This window comes from Vulpes vulpes, chromosome 5, assembly GCF_048418805.1.
Source record: "Vulpes vulpes isolate BD-2025 chromosome 5, VulVul3, whole genome shotgun sequence".
NCBI lineage: Eukaryota > Metazoa > Chordata > Mammalia > Carnivora > Canidae > Vulpes > Vulpes vulpes.
Window position 1 is genome coordinate 102584764 of NC_132784.1, and position 20822 is coordinate 102605585.

General features: G+C 37.1%; 1 protein-coding gene across 1 annotated transcript in view; it reads right to left on the reverse strand.

The window, feature by feature from the left end:
• The window catches only part of USH2A (usherin), a 684230-nt gene that overhangs the window by 238047 nt on the left and 425361 nt on the right, over nucleotides 1–20822 (reverse strand). The window contains exons 39-40 of the mRNA XM_025991680.2: nucleotides 8066–8216; nucleotides 7322–7464 (exon numbers count right to left, since the gene is read on the reverse strand). Coding sequence (XP_025847465.2) covers nucleotides 7322–7464; nucleotides 8066–8216 — 294 coding nt within the window. The remainder of the gene's footprint in view (nucleotides 1–7321; nucleotides 7465–8065; nucleotides 8217–20822) is intronic.

Consider the following 20822-nt stretch of genomic DNA (forward strand, 5'->3'; position numbering starts at 1 on the left):
GTGGGTGTAATTGTTTAGAGAACTCCCTCCTGGAGCTGGGAACAGGAGCATCCTTCCTGTTCAGATGCCTGATTCATATTTCAGGCCATTTCATTACAGCATTAATAACGGAAAGTAGTTTCACTTTGGCAAATGAAATTATCTTTTATGGGAAACTATTTTGCTCATCAGCTTCAAAAGTTCAGCCCCGGCCTAAAAGAGAGTAATAAAATCGTTAACGGAGGGGTCTGCTTATTTATTTTCAGAGTCAGGTGTGCGTACTGGAAGGGTGTGCGTGCACATGCACATGCCTGTGTGTGTGTGTGTGTGTGCACAGGAATAAATACTCTGGATGACTCCTACCTGCCACGCGTGTATGACTTTCAGTGGTTTTCTCAGATCTCCTACACTTGTTTGCTATTAGAGACCCACGATTGCTCAGTTTTCCTGATATGGTCTCATTACTGCCCTAAAGCAACATTTTGCCATTCTAATTAAAAACTCCGTTTCAACGCTCTTTTCAGTAATATTAACTCCACACATGAATATCCCCTGAACTTGCCAACGACTTCAAAATCAAGCTGGCAAATATATGGATGTATAATTATATAGAGCAATATATTACACACTAATTGTAAATGTAGCCTTTTGAAATTCGCCACTGGTATGTTAGCAGAAGAGTGATGGATTCTATCTTCCCTTTAATCATGAGTTCTTTTATCAATTTATTATTTATACCCCACCCAACTCCTTCCCGAAAGGATTTTTGACAGCTCATAATAAAAGACTTCAACGAAATAGGACCAATAAAATAAAGGTAAAGAAATACTAATCTCGTGATGATGAAGAGGGTACCATAGTTGTATCCAGAAACAAGTATTAAAAATGGGGATGCTTGTTTTGCACAAAAATGAACTTCTTGACCACTAATAAGACAGGAAGTGGGCTGTGTAGACAGGCGTTGTCCTTTGATAAAAGTAGGTTTTGAAGACTAGAAGCTTGTTGAAATTGAAAGGATATCATTTGATGGTCTCCAAGCAGGAGAACCAATACGGGGAAACTCTTTCTGCATTTTTCCCATAAGAGAGCAGAACATAGTTGAGGAAGAATGCTTTGACTTCTAGAACTGGGGTATATGGTGCAGTGAATGGCTGTGGATTCTTCCTTGAAAGTTTGGGACAAAAAATTAAAAGTATCGACGTGAGAATTCATGAAAGTAGAAAAAAAAATTCCTGAAAGAACTGGGGGTTCCAGGTTCGGAAGAACAATCTGCCTTACTTGGCGGAAAGAGATCCAATTACTCAGGGGTGTTTGAGGCCGGGTGGATGGAACTTTCCATTAAACAATCCATCCTTTCAAAGGAGTTTCTGTTAGTTGCTTTTAGCTTTGGACCTTAGGATATAAAAATAAGAATGTAAAAATAATAATAAATATTTGCTTTAATAAGTCCAGGAAAACAAGAATTTGGGGGATGGGATCCATGCAACAGAAAATAAAGTATGTAGCGGTGTGCATATGGAGACATTTTACTCTCTAAATTGGTAGTTTACATCATTTACCTTTCATCATGGATCTTCTGTTATGGATAAAGTAAGATACCTATAATCACTGTTTGAAAGGATAAATATGTTAGTATTTGGAAGTTAATATTTAAAGCTACTAGGATGTCTATTTAGAATGGAGAAAGCAAAATAATTGTGCAGCACTACTGAAACTTGTAGGTTGTAGTTCTTCATTAAATAAAATTGTATCTACTGATGTAAATATGCTTCATTCTAATTTTAAAATGTTCCTATAATTCTCTAACAGAGAACATTTTTTTTAAAGATTTATTTATTCATGGGATACAGAGAGAGAGAGAGAGAGAGACAGAGAGACAGAGAGACAGGTAGAGGGAGAAGCAGGGCCAGTACCCTGGGATCACGACCTGAGCTGAAGGCAGACGCCTGACCGCAGAGCCACCTGGGTGTCCCAAGAACATTTTTTTAAGGTGCAGAATGAGACTTCAAATTCCAAAACACACTAATAAAAAGATTCTGGCCAATGCAATATTAATTTCAAAATATAAATACTTGTAAGAGCACAAACATATTTATTAAATGATCTAGAAAATTCTACTCTGGAATTATCTTGGTCAATTAATCTCATTTCATACTGCAGTTTTACTTCTCCCTGTCACAAGGCTCAGAGTGTTTACTCTTATTACAGGTTTTGAGAATAAGAAAAAGTGTTTTCCTTCTGGGACTCTTCTTCCTACATACCCCTCCCCACTTCATTTTGAACTAGACATGATTTTGGGCTAACAGACGCCTCTCTAATTAGAACACTCATTATCTTGGTCAAGACAGTCAATGTTGAATCAGAGGGACAGCCAGCAGTCTGCCTCTGGCCAAGGGAGAGAATGAAAACTGCTTTTGGGATTTCTTTCTCACATTTGCCTCTCATCCTCACCGATCTTATCTCAGACTGAAGCTGAAACCATTGGTAGGACACCCCGCAAGCCACCCGCCCCAGGTCTCCTGCATCAGTGGGCAGCCCAACAGCAATTGCTTCTTCTGGACCAACTGTGAGGAAATCAATTTGAAATCTGATATTAAAGTGAACTCCAAATAAATCATTCCCTATTCCTTCTCCTGGTCTTCTCCTCAGGAAAAGCTTTCCTGACATCCCATGTTGAGGGAAACAATTGGCCTCTGGGCTTGCTCTCATAGAAGCCTTAGTTCTCTATACTCTAAATATGGTTTCACTCTATGTTCCCCTTGCCAGAAAATGGGTGATTCAAGGAAAGAACAGGGTGTTCCTCATCCTTGTAACTTTGATGTCTCTTCAAGTCTCTGGTACAGGGCAGGTACCCAGTCAAGGTTTGCTTGGTGGGGTTTTCATGGATTTGCTTATATAAAAGTCTTCTTAATCAATACTTCAATTGATAATGTTTGGGCACCTGTTCTATATCAGATCCTCCACCAGGCACTAGATATACAGTCATCCCCCCTTATCTGCAGGGGATTCATTTCAAGACTCTTAGTGGGTACCTGAAGCTGCAGATCGTGTTGAACTCTATACTCACTATGTTTTTCTGATACATACATACCTATGATAGTTTATAAATTAGGCACAGTAAGAGATTAACACCCATAACTCAAAATGGCAGATAAGGGGAGACAATAATACAAAGATAAATGAGACAGAGCCTTAGATCCTGAGAAGTTGCAGTTCAGAAGCAGATACTGATGGAGGACGATACAAATCAAAACTCTACAGTAGCAATGAGAAGGGAAGGCTTCACAAAGGAGGTGACATTTGGGCTGAGGTCTGATGAATGAGCAGATTTTTCCAGACTACAAACAAGGAAGACGTGTGTTCTGTTAGATACAGATTTTGACTAACATTGCAATGTCTCTCTGTCTCACTTCAGAAGAACCTCTGTTCCTTTGTAAACTGTTATGAGAATCTCAGAGATGAATGAGGGGGTTGAGGAGAAGATACTCAAAAATGCTAACAGAAAAAGTAAAGCAGCATCCAAATACTAAAATAGTATCCCTCATTGCTTCATCCTTAACTCTGGTGCAATTGTATGTGTAGGGAAAAATAACAAGGTCTAACATAATGAATAAACTTAAAGTACTGTCTAGATGATAGGATACATAGCCCTAAGTTCTAGCATACTCCAGGCAAAACTTGTGAACAGTTTGTTAGCAAAATAATGAGCCATGAAAAATTGTCTAAGTAAATCTAAAGAATAAAACGTTCAAATCCCACAATTTTTATTTAATAATGCCTCTTAGATTAGTGGTTAAAAATATATATGTGGAGTATTTAACTTCAAATTTAGTAAAATGATCAAATTTTTAAAGTCATTTAAAACAACATGATAACTCAATGGTCTACTCTAGAACCAATTTGAGTTTTTGTTTTGGAAGGAGAGGAGCGATTTTTAAAAAACAATCTCATTTTCATTAAGTTGAGCTGATTGCTGTGTGTGCCATAAATGTTCACTGTTAAAATGACTGAAATATAGATATTGCATATTTCAATCCTGTTACCCAGAAAACTTTGAGAAAAACAGATTATCTGACTTTTGTTGGTATAGAGAATCACATTTTTAAAGAAAAGTGGGTTACCTTATATTTTACCCAGGACAGGATTTTAGTAGGTCAAAGTACATGTCCACATGCTAAAGTTACAAGACTTACCCTTCCAGCCACCTACAATTTCTACATGCATATACTACACAGAAAACAATTGCGAACACACAAGAGAAAAGGAGTAATAATATAATCAACAGTGACGGTTATTGCAGGTTAAAAAATACCAAAAACTTCAGTGCTTTGGCAAGTATCTTCATGTTATCAATCACATGCATCCATGTCTAACACAATCCTAATGTATTTTTTCAAACTGCAGATATGCCAGGTGCTTGGACTCCCAGCAGCATGCAAAATAATAAATAAATAAATAATAAATAAATAAATAAATAAATAAATAAATAAATAAAATAAAATAAAGCACCAGAACACCTACACACACATACACACACACAACGAAAACCATGAGCTGTTTGTATTTATCTGGTTGCAAATAGTCGAACACTACACTGACCAAGTTGGCTGGAACAAACATCTTTTATTAACACACATTTAACAGGATTTAAAATATTCATAGGAAATGTGCATTATTATTATTTGGCATCAGCACACTAGATTTTTAAAAATGCATGGAACTGGATATTGGTGGCACTCTGATATAAATGACAAATTATTTGAAAAAATCTATTAAAATTCTTCACATCCTTTCTCTGTCCATGAGAATTTCTCTTTGCACCCAAGCATTTGTTTCTCTGTGTACAGTTCATTTCCTGCCTAGGTATCTCTTTCTGGTTTCAGCCATGTCACAGGCTTGATGAAAATCACAGTCTTGCTACATCACGCTAAAAATACTGCTCTTGGTGACCTTTTATGGCACAAGAAAGTTTCGAGGCTTTGGCTGATACAGAAAGGTGCCTATTGATGGTATGAAATTTAAATGTGGGCATGAGGTGACTTCTCTATTTTATTCTGTAAGATGATATGTAGAATTTTTACATTAGAAATTGCACTTGGGCAAATGGGTGGTGCTGGTCAGGATCAAGTATGAAGTGTGATTCTGGCATGGAGCTGTCACCATGGGTGGTTTCATAAGCAATGCTTTGAAGCCTTGACAGAAAAACTGCTTGTGCCCAATGCCAATCTCTCACTCTTTGTCAACTCAATTGCACATCCTTTCAGAGATGGCATCCATCTCCACTGACACCCAAAATATAGAGTGCACTGCCGTTATGTGTCGGGGTAAGCAGGCACTGGTCACTTAACTTAGGGTACAAATGGCCCACCTTTGGCTCTTTCATAATGTATATGACTTTGCAGTGTGCACATGAAGCAGAAGAAGAAGGAAAGGATTTTAATAAAAATGATGGCTGGGTTTCTTGGGTTAATACTTGCTATACAGTCATGTGTTACCAATTCTTAAAGGAGATAATAGGTTAATACTATTCATTTCAAACCCAGGCCCTAAAACTCAAAAAGAGGGCAATGTCTATGTGCATGAAAATTCTGACCACATAGACTTTGTAAGACTTGTTTTATGGTAAGATAAGGCAGAAGTTTGCTCAACAAAGCATGCTATGCTGACTGGTACTTTGCAATGTTTTATACTTTATTTATGTGATAACTTCCTGCCTGTAGATAGAAGATCATGGCCTCTAGACAAGAGAATCACCACTGAGGAAATCCAAGTGTTGCCCTTCCTCTGTGGGAATAGAAATTATAGGTTCTAAAAAAGGAGTCCATTTCCCTCCTCTTCCAATGTGGCATTCTAAGGAGCCATCACCTCTATAGTGGACTGATTAATTATTTTTAGTTACCCTTTATTGAGCACCATCAAATATTCTATACCTAAGAAGGACAACTGAAAGTCTATTTTCAGTTGTTTTTTTTTTTTAATTTCTTTAAAAAAATCTATTTTGAGTGTGAGCTCTATGGTTCATAAATCTGTATACAGTTGGTGACTATGCTGTCAGATTCCCCAGAGCATGTGTGATATTCCCCTTAAAAGGGGTGTAGGTGCATTGTGTAGTGCGTTAATGCTTTCTGGGTCCTGGGTGTCGTTTATTGCACTGTGCTGATAATTTACTAAATGGTACCCAAGAGACCAAAAGGACTAGATGTGCCCTTGCAAAGTACCTAACTTGCTCCCAGGGAGTAATTACAAATTGAGAGAAATGGATGAAGTATTATATATTATTGTTCATAATGGCCTTTCTAAAAAATAAAGTAAGCTTTAGGGAAGGTAAATAGTTCTGATTCTATCTCATTTGATGTCTTTTCCTCACTAAAATAATATAATTAAGGGTATTACAGAAATAAAAGAATCTATTTAATATACAATTGATAATGTTTCAAATACCATGTCTTTTGATTAATATCTAGCCTTTTGAAAGTCACTCAGGTGCTCATTGGATATAGAGCCAGAATGGCAATTGGCCAACAGAGCCACATCTTCAAAGGAGCCTCTGATTAAAAGACTTGACAAGATTAACCCTAAAAACCTTATTGTTCAAAGATGCAGTGTCCTCATTCACTCCATAGAACTTGATTTAATTTGAAACTTTCCTTAAAAAAAAAATTATACTTCCATATATATGCTTTTATAGAGGTAATTTATATAAAACTAAGTAGTATAGCCATGTATTCATTTTCTATATATAACCTAGTTATATATAGAACATACATGTGACTCTTCCATGAAAAACTAGAAAAGTCTCTTGAATGAATAAGGCAATCCCAATCTCCTCTTTGTGATAGTGCAGAATCACTGTTATCAGATTATGTATACTTCTCTATTCTGAATTCTGTCTTTCAGGTGTGACTAATAGTATAATGGACTCTGTTTCCAGGAAAACATATAAGGAGATGGTAAGCATCCTCATGAAGTAAGACCCCAATTTCATGTCCCTCTGCCTGCAGAACTCCTCCAAAGCAGAGTACACTGAGTGGGAGATGATAACTTTCATCTTACAGGACACCTAGATGTACTCCAAAGGATAGAATGGGGCCATGTCATAATTTATTGTGAATTACTTCTTCCCGAGTGATTTTTCTTCTGAGGTCCTCACCCTCCAAATCCCTCAAGCCTACACTTTTTGTCTTTTTCTGCAGAGTCTGACTACCCTTGCCCTAGAAAAGATTATTATCACTAACTATCAAGAAAATAGGGGAGGCTTATGTCTCTGTTTTGGAAAAACTGAAGACATTTAATAGTCCCTAATGTAGACAACATTTGGCGGTATATCATTCAGACCACTTACTGTCCTCTGTGGTCACGAATAGAATCCAAGAACTAGGTGCACTGCCAAATCCATTGGAGGCAACCAACCGAAACTCATATTCTGTGTACGGTTGGAGATCTCTCACTTCATAGCTTAACGATGCAGAAGGACTGGAAAATAACCTACATAGGAAAGAAATGTTAACTAGGAAGCTTTAGATACTCAAAGAAATTTAAAACAAATACACAAGTAAAATCTTGTTGCAAAGAATTTTCAGGGAATGTCAACATACAGATAAGCACTGTGATTTTCTGTTGTTACAGGAGATCTCTCTTAAAATAAGGAGCCATTTGGCTGAGGGTTTGCCCTACTGCATTTATATGAGATGTAAATCCTAGTAGTATTGAGAAAATTCGAGTCTACTCTTGAGACTGATTACCACATAGAATTTATAGACCAGGTATTATAATTTTGTTTCTACAGTTCAGACAGCATTCTTTTTTTCAGTTTAGGTATATGCTTGCTTTATGCAGCACATATGTTCATGAAAAGTTAAGGGGGAAGAAATCTTATATAATGCTATATAAATGAAAAACAGATATTTTTGCAAAGCAAATAATTATCTCCTAGGGTGTTCTTGTTTGTTTGTTTGAACTTCTAAAAGGCAGCCTTTATTTGTTGCAAGTAAGAACTGACCTATTCAAAAATTAAGACAAAGTAAAGTATATCCACATTGTGTAATCCAGGGGACAGTTAGGAGGATGGACAAAGTAGGATGCTCACTCTAGAAATCCATGGGTGGAGTGGCCAGGCCTCATCTGGAGCTGGTATCTGGGAGAGCCGGGAGCGTTGTTACGAGCTGGTGTAGACCAGACAACCTGAAGACTGGTTGGAGTGGCAGATGAAAGCCTCGGAGGCAGCACGCCATCTGGAGCTGTCGAAAAACACAGATGAATTAGAGCAGAGAAAACTGTGGAGAACATATGCTGGATGGAATCGAAATGCTCCATATACTGGAAAAACTGTTCCTCAGGACCAACAACAATGTTAAACATGGTCCATTTAATTTAACATTTTCATTCCTGAACTACTGTACTTCCTTATTGTTCATTTCAACACAATTACATTAGTATTTCAATCTTAAAAGCCAGCCCCCAAACAGCAAGACAAATGAATATGTACCACATTCCCACCTGTACTTCTGTTTATCTAATTGAAAATATGTAGGGAACTTAGTGAACCAGATACCAAAGTACGTTTTTAATTTAACTCTTGCTCAGCAATCAAGCAATCAAACAGTGAAGGAGTCCAGGTCTTTTATTTCTCCCATCTATATCACCCATTGCCACACTTAATCACACTACTCTTGAATACAACTGGCTTTTTTTTTTTTGAGGACCATTTATTACAATTGTATTTTTCTACTATGATAACTATACATGATTGGGTGAAAATAGCACATTCCAGACTTGATTATCATCTATGAAAATATAAAAACTAAAGTTCTTTCCTCAAATGATTTATACCATCAGTTGACCTTATTCAAATATGTTGCAAGTTGAAACATACATCTTGCTTTTTCTAGTCTAGTTAAATCTCTGGCCAATTTTTCCTGAATTCAGATTATCTGCCTGATATAATCTATCAAGGAACTCTTTTTGAATAGTTCTACAAGGTCCAACAGGAATGAACAAAACTAAAACCAGAATATTCTAATTTAAAATATGACAAGATGACTCTGGTTATTAAATTAATTTTTCCAACAGGTATAACTCGAATGAGCCTATCCTATTGAAATTTGTTCCAAAGCTAGCCTGAAACTTAAAAGAAAATTAAGCAAAGCTCTGTGAATTTAGGGTAATCACCTAATGGCTTTGAGCCTATGTTTCTTATCTTTAGAATGGGGATAGCTTTCTTTTGAGAATTGTTGTGAAGATCAGACAATGTAAATAAAGCACCTTATTTTGGGTCTTGGTAATTATTAGTTGTTATTGCTGCTGTTATTATTATTATTATTATTACTATTATTATTACTATTATTATTATTGTGTTGGACTGATCTGAACTTCCCATAGCATAATTTAGTGCTACTATAATGTAAGTTTTTAGGAACACTGTAATTATTGTAATAGAAGTTTCTAATGGCCAAAGATTCCTAGAGGTCATTGGAGAAGAAGGAGAAGGGACCAAAATTATGAAAACAACTATCAGGGTTCTTTTTCAACTTCTTTTTATACATAGCTTTATGTAGTGTGCGAGTTTTACATTCCTTCCCCCACAGGAGAACCTGCCTGTGAACTATGAAGCTAATGAATGGTCAGTGATGAGAATGGGCGAATTACATTACAGGTTTCATCAATCTGTCGTAAGGGTTTTGAGTTCATCAATAATCCACTAATTTATCCAATAAACATTTATTGAGCTTCTACTCTGCACAAAGTAGTATTCTTTGTGTGGAGGGCTAACAGCACTGAGTAAAACAGACATGGCCCCTGACCCTGTGGAACTTACATGTAAACAGTGAGAGCAAGTGTTAAGCAAACAGGTATCTAAGATCATACTAGACAGATAAGCTTAGGAGGAAAATAAACCAGGGTAAGAGAAGAGCAAGTGAAAAGAAGCATGCAATTTTATTATTATGTAACAATTGAAACTGGACAGGAAAGCCCTAGGAAGAATATGTCATAGATGACATTTGAGCAGAGACCTCAGTGGTCATGAGAATGTCTGGAGGAAGGGCAATCCAGCTAGGGAGGCAGTAGGTGCAAGGGCAACGAGAAGAGGAAGCACCTGTTGTGTTCGAGAGCAGTGGAGAGGCCAGTGTGGCTGACACAGGCCAAAGAGGAGGAAAAGAAAAGAGGTTGGAGGGACAGACAGGGTCTAGATCTCTTGAGATCTGTTCTAGTTCTAGGCCTTGAAAATATACTAAGGGCTCTGGATTCTCTTTGAAACAGATTTGGAGGCCATTTCTGGGTTTTAATAAAGGACATGGTGTCATGTGGAACCTATAAAGGCTGCTCTATGCTAATGGAGGAATAGGGGCAAGAGTAGACCTAGGGAAATCACCTATGGTAGATATCCAGGTAAAAGGTGACAATAGCACGGATTTGAGCAATAGCAGCAGAGGTGGTGGTATATTCTGCTGCTCAAGTGAGTGGAAAGTATTTTGCTAAGAGAAAATAAAGGAGTTAAAGATGATGTCAGTGTGTTTAACCTAACCGCCCAGGTGAATGATGGTGCCATTGCTGAGCTGGGGAACACTGAGAGGAGAGATCAGTTATGGGGTGGTGGTGGTGGTGGTGGGGATGTCGGGAATTCTTTGTCCATGTTACACTGAAGAGGACACACATCTCCAGGAGGAGCATCAAGGAAGAAGCTGCAGGTATGAGTCTGGATAAGAGCTGTGGATGATGGTATGTGTGGTACTTAATAGCTGAGATTTGATGAAATAATCCAGGGGGTGAGTGTAGATGGAGTAAGCATAGAAGATGTCTGGGAACTGAGCCATGAGGTCCACCAACATTTCTGAGGTCAGGAGGGATCTTCTACAGCAAAGGAGGCATAAAGGAGGGTCAGTGAATGAGAACAAAAACCTAGAAAATGTACAGCCTGGAAGTCAAGCCAAAAAAGAACATCAAAAAGGAAGGACTGATCAACTCTTGTCAAATGTGCTGTCACATGTCAAAAGTCTAAGGAAAGAGACCAAGAATTATAGTTTGCATTTGGCCAAGTAGGGGTGTTTGGTGGTGTTGCCAAGAAGAGACGCAGGGTAGCAGCGGGCACAACATTGGGACTGGAATGATTGGGAAGGGAATGAGGGGAGCGTGAGCACAGGCAACTTCTTGAAGGATTTTGTTCTAGTGGGGAGTAGAAAATGGGGCAGCATTTAGAGAAGCTTCTGGTATTAAAAGAAGGTGTGCTAGGAACTGGGAGACGTTATAATGTATGCACACCTATTGGAAAGATCTGGAAGACATTTGGGGAAATGATAATGGAGCAGAAGGAAGATTAACTGCCTACGATTCCAATTCCTTGTGTGGGAGAGAGACTGGCAAGCTGGGGCACCATGGCTGTTGCACAGAGTAGTGGTCAACCTAGTGCGCAGAAGGGAATTCAGAGCCTGCTGACACAGAGAGAGGTAGATTTCATGATGGAAAGACAGCAAGGATCTCTTCTGATGATCTCCATTGTCTCAGTGAGCAAAATAAAAGCAAAGGTATATCAGGTCAGTGCTGAAGTGTGAGGATGAACCAGATGCTCTGGGAGAGATGAAATGGTATGAAATTGTCCCCTCACTCATTAGGTGTGTGACACGCCCAGGATGCAGTAGGATGGCTGTCCAGGGCCACTTATCCCATAATCCACTGCTACGGACTTGCTAATTGATCATTTATCTGTGAGCACATATAGTTTTGACAATGAGTATTTCTTACCTGCTATATGTTGTTTAACTGATTCATAATATGTGAGCAGATATCGAAAGGGCACGGACAAAAAGTAAAGTACAAAATTGTGTATATGATGTAGAACATAAAAAGTCATTCCCCTCATTTGACTATTTTCTTATCTAACTTTTCTATGTCAAGGAATATAATGTCATCAACAATCCAGATTTGGAAGAAAAATCAGTACTGATAAGCCACCAACATGAAAAAACTGGAGTTTTAAATATATACACAAAAATCCATTCATGTGTTTAAAACTGCATGACCATGCTATTAAGAAAGAAGGGAGGAGTGCCCCAAAGTGGGCTCCATAATAATAATATAGTATATCTTGGATTCTCTTCTGAGAGATACAAAAAAAAAAAATGTGTCCCATTAAATTGGTCACACTCTGATTATATAAAATTGCAAAATATTTCCAGACAGAGTGATCATCTGAAATTATTTACACGTAACTATTCATTTTGCATGCTTCTAGTAACAGTGAATTCTGGAAACCTTTCTTTCCCCTCTGGTTAACCCCTTTTATCCTAGACCTATTCCTTAGAGGCTCCTTAGCACCAAAGCAATAACTGGGAGCCAGCCATAATTTCACCCCTGGTTTCTTAACAGAAGAGCCGTGTATCTATCAGCTTGATATATTGTCTCCAAGATGCTATGTTGCTCAAAAAGCTTCTCTCGAGTTTAATATGACCCTCACGGGGCAAGCACTCCACAGACAACCTCCTGAATCAACACATCTTGTCCAGTAAATACTAATTCTACACGGCAAGTGGATAAAACAGCTACCCCAATCTATAAATCCAAAGGAAGAGAGTTTTTAATAAAATTTCAAATTTAACCTTTTTTGGAAGGCAAACTGAATACAACACATTAAGCCATAAATTAAATCACAGATCGGACTAGTCTAGATGCTATGATCTTTTAAATATGTGATTTTATTAAACTTTTAAATGATGTGCACTTATGGATTCTTCTCTAAAAACAAACAAACAAACAAACAATGCCCTAAACTTTGGCCCCTTACAAACTGATAGATCCCAGAGGGGGGCTCTAAAAAGCAAAAACAGAGACTTTTTTTTTTTTTCCATTTTTCCATGTGACTGGTGACTACCAAGGCTGTAGTGGCCAAAAGAGGAAATTTTGGGGGAGAAAATGAATTCAGTACACTTCTCATAGGCACCCATTTCTCAGGATAGCCCACCAACTTGTTACTACTGCAGTGTGTTTTTGTGTGTACGTGCGTGTATTTAAAATACTGGAATAGGGATGCGTGGGTGGTTCAGTTGGTTAAGTGACTGACTCTTGACTTCAGCTCAAGTCATGATCTCAGGGTTATGAGACCTAGTCCAGCTCCATGCTCCGTGGGGAGTCTGCTGGAGATTGTCTCTCTCATCCTCTCCTTCTACCCCTCCCCTTGTTTGTATGTGGACACTCTCTCTAATAAATAAATAAATTTTTATAAAAAATAAATAAAATAAAATACTGGAATCAAATATTACATTAAGATATTGAAGAAGTCTATGATATATTGTATTAAATTCAAATCTGTCACAAAATAGATCAAATGTCATTCTGCTCAAGATTCTTTACTGGGGGAAAGGAAAGGGGTAGAGCAAAGGGAAAGAGGGGTTTAGACCATCTACCTTATATTTAGCAGAGAGATAAGACATGACTTGAATAACTGTAACACCACAGAATGTGTACCCAGCATAAAAGAGGTAGAAGTGTTTCAGGGGGTTCAGAAGCCAAAAACTCACATCCAAATGTGCACTGGACCTTGTCTTTCAGAGGCACAGGCCTTGAAGGGGCACTGCCATGGGGGCCATGTGAGACAGTTCCTGAGGGGTGGTCATGTCCTCAGCCTGATTCCAGGACCTAGGATTCCATCAACTATGCTCACACTCATTCCAAGCCTATGTGCTGCTTCTTCCTGGCTTCACTTGGAATCCGACTCCAGCCTAGCCCAAACTACCCACCCCTACCCACCCCCCTTCAGAGGGTAGATTGCTGGCATCCTCACTTAGATTTCCCTGTTAACGCAAGAGAAACCATGGCCCTTTATCTATATGCATCCTGGCTGCACCGCTGAACAGCCTGGCACATACTCAAAATCCTTGGATTACACATTTCCTCTCATTTTCTGAAATAGCTACATATGAGCAAGGATTTTAAATTCTAGTTTCCAGAATGGAAAATTAAAGTTCAGACACATACATTGAGTCGTTGAGTCATAAACAAATTGAAAACAGAAGGCAAGACTCAATTTCCAGTCACTAAACCATATGTCATTAAAAAAGATATTAATTATGAGGAATATGCAGATGTGCTAACAAATGGACAGTCAACCTTGAGCACAAGGATGTACAAATAGAGCAGCATTAAATAGTGGCAAGTAGGTTAAAATAGATTTAATGTTTGCAAAACAGTCTCTCATAATATCTAAGTTTTTGAACACATACTTTGTGCTAGGGTGTTCTTTTTTTAACATAATTATTTCTAATCCTAAGAATTACACTATAAATTGCAGTGTTATCTCTCTGCAATATAGATAAAGAATCGGAAGCTCAGAGAGGTTAAATATTTTCTCTCAAATCACAGAAGTGGTTACTAGCAGAGTGAGGACTTGAACTGGGACTTTAAATTCAAAGACAGTGCTCTGAATTCTATACTGCAGAACAGGATGTTATAGTAGGGGACTGATACTAGAAAATAAATATTATATTAATTGGGGTGCCTGGGTGGCTCAGTTGGTTAAGCAACTGACTCTTGATTTTGGCTCAGGTCATCACCTCAGGGTCCTGGGCCTGAGCTCCATGTGGGGGTCCTTGCTCAGCATGGAGTGTGCTTGAGAGTTTTTCCCTCTTCCTCTACCCCTCCCAACGCTCACACACACACTTTTTTTTTCTCTCTCTCTCTCTCTCAAATAAATAATCTCTAAAAAATTAAGTTTGTCAAATAAGCATAAAAACAAACCATTTACAATAGTAAATAGATTAGTTTTAGTAAAGATTGGATTTATGTTCTGTCCAATTCACATTCTTTTTTTTTTTTAAGATTTTATTTATTTATTTGAGAGAGAGTAAGCGAGAGAGAGTGCACAAGCAGGATGGAGAGACAGGCAGAGAGGGAGAAACAACCTCCCCGCTGAGCAGGGAGCCCAACTTGGGGGTGATCGTAGTGCCCCGAGATCATGACCTGAGCCTAAGGTCGATGCGTAACTGACTGAGCCACCCAGGCGCCCCTGTCCAACTCATATTCCTCAACAGTTCTTTCCTGGTCTTATTTATCACAGCAGGACCTCTATTTCCTTATGATCTACAAGGAACTACTTTTGTGAATTTGCTAATTCTCAGAAATTAGTCAAGCCCACAGAAATTCAATGAAATTCCAAATGGTGAGGTCTCCATGTAAGAAAAATATATTTAAAGAATTATAAGTGTTATCAATATGTATGCCATGGAATTTACCTTTGACCATAGAATATTAAAAATAAAACAAGAGTATATCAACTCTGGAGTGCAGGTAGCTTATAACGCCACCACCAGTTAAGGGATTCTTGCCTAAAACATCCTAGGCAGGTGACACTTAGGCCTTTGTGTCTTCATTACCAGTGAAAGGAAAATAGTTGCTTTGTATGTTGCCTCATTACACTATTGGACAGTTCTTGTTGTTGGTAAATTCCTTCTGATATAGAATGAAACACTGTATCACATCTACAAGACTTAGGGTGAATATAATCTTTTGCCCACCTGGGGACCTCCAAGAGTGAAATAGGGTACTCTATATAGTTCACAGGGTTAATTGAGCTGCAGCTGGTATAAATTGGGGCTATCAGGGACAGTGGGTGCATATGGTTGGTCATGCTAACACTGTACTCTATAGGTCCTTGTCTTGGTTGTACTAATTTCCAAGAACAAGCCTCTACTAGCATCATGGGATAGAAATGCAGGCATATTTAAATGCTGGTCTTCTCCTTGACTAAACTTCTCCATTTTGGGTTAAACATCTCTGCTTCCTCCAACTAGACGCCAGTATTCCTCAACCCTTATCTAGCCTTGGTACCTGACTTGGATGTGTTTAGTTTGATAACATATCTTCAAAAATATGAAGCCTTATACTTAAGCTAAACACTCCTTGTGGATTCTGACCAGAGTAGATCACAACGAAACTCCGATTTTCTTTTCCTCAAGGGAAGTTGCTAAAAATTCATGAAGAATCTTACTTTTAGCCTGCTACATATTGGAGTTCATCAGTGTTATTCAGATTGGCTATACAGTTGATTCAAAACGATCATATGGATCAATAAAAATGCCAGATCAATAATTTTTCAAGAAATACACAGAATCTGAGAGGAATTTTATGAAGGAAACAAAGTTATGTAAGAGGATACTGTAGTGCCCAGCACAGTGCTTCATTTGCACAAGTTGTCCTATAAACATGGATGGATGAATGAATGGATGGATGGATAGATGGAGTTGTTGGTAGAAGACAAGATCTGCAGAAAAGTTTCTTTCCCCTATGACCCCATAATTATTAGGATCCAGACTATATTTTCCATTTACAAAGAAAGACTCAATTTCCTGAAAATGAATAATTTTTAACATAAAAGATTGTTTGGAGAGTACCAATATAGTAATATCAAATTAGATCAGAAATACTACTTTAATATACATTCGTTTTATCACTTATTTCTCTCAAAGCCCCATCCCACGGACGTGCAAACTGAGGTTAGAAAGGTCAAGCAACATGTCTGGAGTATATGATAATAAATGGCAACCTATGGCCTCACATATCTGTTGGTTCCAAGACTGTAACTCATATCTCAACATCAACTTGAATCTTAAACTTAAGCCTAGCCATGGCTTTTCCCTATAACACCAAAGTAATAGCAATAAAAATACTTGAAAACAGAAAACTTATTTTTAATTTTTTTTACGTAACTATTAGAGCACTTACGAGATTTTGCAAATTTAGTATTGCTTACCAAAGAAATATTAAACAAATGCTAAAATTTGATTTCTGCAGAGCTAAACAAGCCCCATCTTAAAGTATGTGTTTTCTAACTACAGAAGTAATACATGTACATGATAGAAAACTTGAAAATTACCAAAGTATGAAACAATCATCCCTAATTATATTACCCAGAGACAGCCATTCATATACTATTATAGACTATCTCTCCTGTCTTTCTTCTCTACAAATATATTTATGCATAATTTTTTGAAATTTGAAATGATTACGCTAAATACATTAAATAAATTATTTAGTAAACTTTGTTCGTTTTACAATATGTGGTGAAAATTCTATGCCATTGTATGCATTTTTTGGTAATACGACTTTACAAAATAATTGTGGGCGATATTTTTACAGATATGGAATATTCACTTAACAAGGCTGATATTTTATGGACCAAGAACTTGGCTGGTTCTGAAATGCCTATATGTATCGATTATATTGTATATATAAATAATACACAGTGTTATATTAGTTTAGGGCATACAACACAATTCTATACATTATTCAGCTCACCATAAGTATTGGCATCATTTGTCAGCAAATAACATTATTGCAATGTTATCAGTTACATTCCTTATGCTGTACTTTTCATCTCTCTGACTTACTTATTTTATAACTGAAAGTCTGTACCTTTTAGGCCCCTTTATCTATTTCACCTATGCTTCTACTCACCTTTCCTCTGGCAACCACCAGTTTGTTCTCTGTACTTGAAAGTCTATTGCTTGTCTCTTTTTTCTTTGTTTATTCATTTGTTTTGTTTCTTAATGTCCACTTATGAGTGAAATCATATAGCATTTGTCTTTCTCTGACTTATCTCATTTAGCATTATACCCCTTAGGTCCATTCATGTTGTCACAAATGGGAAAATCTCACTCTTTTTCATGGCTAATATTCCATCCATCTATGGATTATTTACTCATCTATGGATGGACACTTGGGTTCTTCTAAATCTTTGCTGCAGTAAAAATAGTGTGAATATAATTTTTCAAATTAGCATTCTCATTTTCGTCAGGTAAATACCCAATAGTGGAATTACTGGATCATATGGTATTTCTATTTTTAATTTTTTAAGAAACCTCCATACTGTTTTCCACAAAGGCTGTACCAATATGCATTCCACCAACAGGGTCCATTATATTTTTAGAAGGTGGTTGGCTCTAAGGGCCTGGAGTTCATGGGAGTATTGGGGGCTAGATATATAAAGATTAAAGCAAAAAACTATGATAAAAGTATTAAAAACAGGCTTGTTGGCCATTTAACATTTCTTAGTTTCTAAAATGCTTGTTCGTGTATTTTCCTCAACTAAAAATTTTAAATCTTCAATAAGCTTTTTATTAAATCAGATAGTCCTGACCTCAATATTGTAGACATTTGCTACTCTCTTAGTATATAAGTATATATTCATATAGTATATGAATGGCTGTCTCTGGGTAATATAATTAGGGATGATTGTTTCATACTTTGGTAATTTTCAAGTTTTCTATCATGTACATGTATTACTTTTGTAGTTAGAAAACACGTACTTTAAGATGGGGCTTGTTTAGCTCTGCAGAAATCAAATTTTAGCATTTGTTTAAAATTTCTTTGGTAAGCAATACTAAATTTGCAAAATCTCGTAAGTGCTCTAATAGTTACATAAAAAAAGTTATTTAAGTCTAGTTAGCTCTTTAAAAAGGTTCAACTTAAATAGATTATTGCCAATTTCTTGAAATATTTTTATTTGGAGTTTATGATAGCTAAATCATAGAACAGATGTCTGTGCATTGGTTAAGATCCATCACTTGGGTTCAAATCCTGATGCTTTTTGTTGTTGAACAAGTCCCTTAACCTCTCTGTGTCTCAGTTTTCTCATCAATAAAATAAGGATAAAAATAGTACATACTTCATAGGGTTGCTTTGTGAGGGCTAAGCCAGTTTATAATATTTACATAATACAGTAAAATATACACTATAAAGGCTATTAAGTGCTTTCTATTGTTATGATCTTGAACTTTCCCCCAATATGACACATGGTTCTGCTATGTCTGTTACTCATACAATGAATACCTCATAGTTTACTCCAAAATCTCTCCTTAAGTGAAGGTTACTGAGTTGCTTAATGTCCTGAAAAACAATGTGATTTTGTAATTACCAAAGAAACTTGGTGGTTATAGGGATGGCTGGGTGGTTCAGTGGTTGGGCGTCTACCTTAAGCTCAGATCATGATCCCAGGGTCCTGGGATCGAGTCTCGCATCGGGTTCCCTGTAGGAAGCCTGCTTCTTCCTCTGCCTATGTCTTTGCCTATGTCTCTGTGTCTCTCATGAATAAGTAAATAAAATCTTTAAAAACAATTATTTAAAAAAATTTTTTTTCATGGAAATAGGACAGTATTTTGGGGTTAACCCCACAATTGCCCCATAGGCAAATCCAGCCCAGTTTATAACTAGCTAGTGGCTAAAACAATCCAACTGATGATGCTATAGCCCACACCACAGCAGAGATTGCATATATGAGAGAAATTAAATATGTTTGGGAAATCTGTATGTTTATGATTTGTTGAAAGCTACTTGAGGACAAGGAACGTACATTAAGATTTAATTGTTTCTCTTTGTAATTTTCTTTCCCATCCTTGATGTCTCTGTAGTGAGATCTCTGAATACAGTATTTGCAGTAACAAGCATATTGATAAAAGAACAATATCTGATCCTACACTATTTTGTGAACAGTTTAAAAATTTACAGTATTTAGAAAACTCATGCCTGATACCCATTAAATAGCTTAAACTGCCCAGCCATCTTAATTTTGATCAGGTTAGTAACCGATTTTTACCTCATCAATCAGCTGAGCCATAAAATTGAGGATCTCATTACATTTTAGTCAAAAAGACTAGATATTTTTATGAGACTGAGGCACTGCCTACTGCGCTAAGAAGGCACTAAGACTAGATATTTTTAAAAATATTTTTCATTTGTAAGTTAATATTCAACAATTTAGATACTATTTCACATACATGATCTTGTAACACTGAAAATATCCTTCTATGTAGTATTGTTTCCCCATTTTATAGGTAAATATAGGTTTAGAGATACCAGATATCCCTGATTGACTCAGATCCTGACTCAGATCCTCATATCCCTGACTGACTCAGTGATTGTGCTTTTACCACATCGTACTTCATATTAAAGGAATTAAGGTTAGGCTGGGGAGTCATGTAGCCTGGAGGTAAAGTTTATTTTGCTTTATTTTATGCAAGTAAAGTTTCACTGTGAGGAGAGGAGTGCTTATTGATATGCTCTGGTGATAGAGAAATTTTCAAAAGCTTGGAAAACTATACTAAATGCATTAGCATATGTTAAAATAATATGAAATATAATATTTTGGCTAACTCAGAAATTTCTTAAATTTTCATTTCAAAACATAATAACAACAATAACAATTAACATTTAAATGCACCTACATTTTCTTGTTTGATCTTATAATTCTTAATTCATATTCTGAATTAAATGGTGTGGGTATTGCATTACTTTTACAGTACCTTGCGATTGCCTGAAGTGCCAGTCCCAACTCAAAGGTGTGTATTTTGATTCAAAAATCCATTTTATTTCCTGTTAACTATGTAGTCTCCAAGCTATAAATATTAGAAGTACAAAAGGATTACAAAATCAATGATGGGGCACCTGGGTGGCTCAGTCTGTGAAGCATCTGCCTTTGGCTCAGGTCATGACCCTGCGGTCCTGGGATTGAGCCCCACATCAGGCTCCTTGCTCAGCAGGGAGTCTGCCTCTCCCTCTCCATCTGTCCACCTCCCTCAGGCTTGTGCCCCCTCTCTCTCTCTCTCACTCTGTCCTCTCAAATAAATAAATAAAATCTTAAAAACAAAATAACAATTAACAGTCAACCCTAAAAACATTCACATAGTTGTCTTACTTTATTGTTTACAATCACATATTGTGAGTTTATTAGCTCCCTCTCCCCTCACCCAATAAAGTAAAATCAAGCTCTGAGTAGCCCTGATTCATTCCAGTGTTTCCTGGAGATTTCCAAGTGTGATCCAGAACATGCAGTAAATGCAATTACAAGAAACAACAAAATGCAA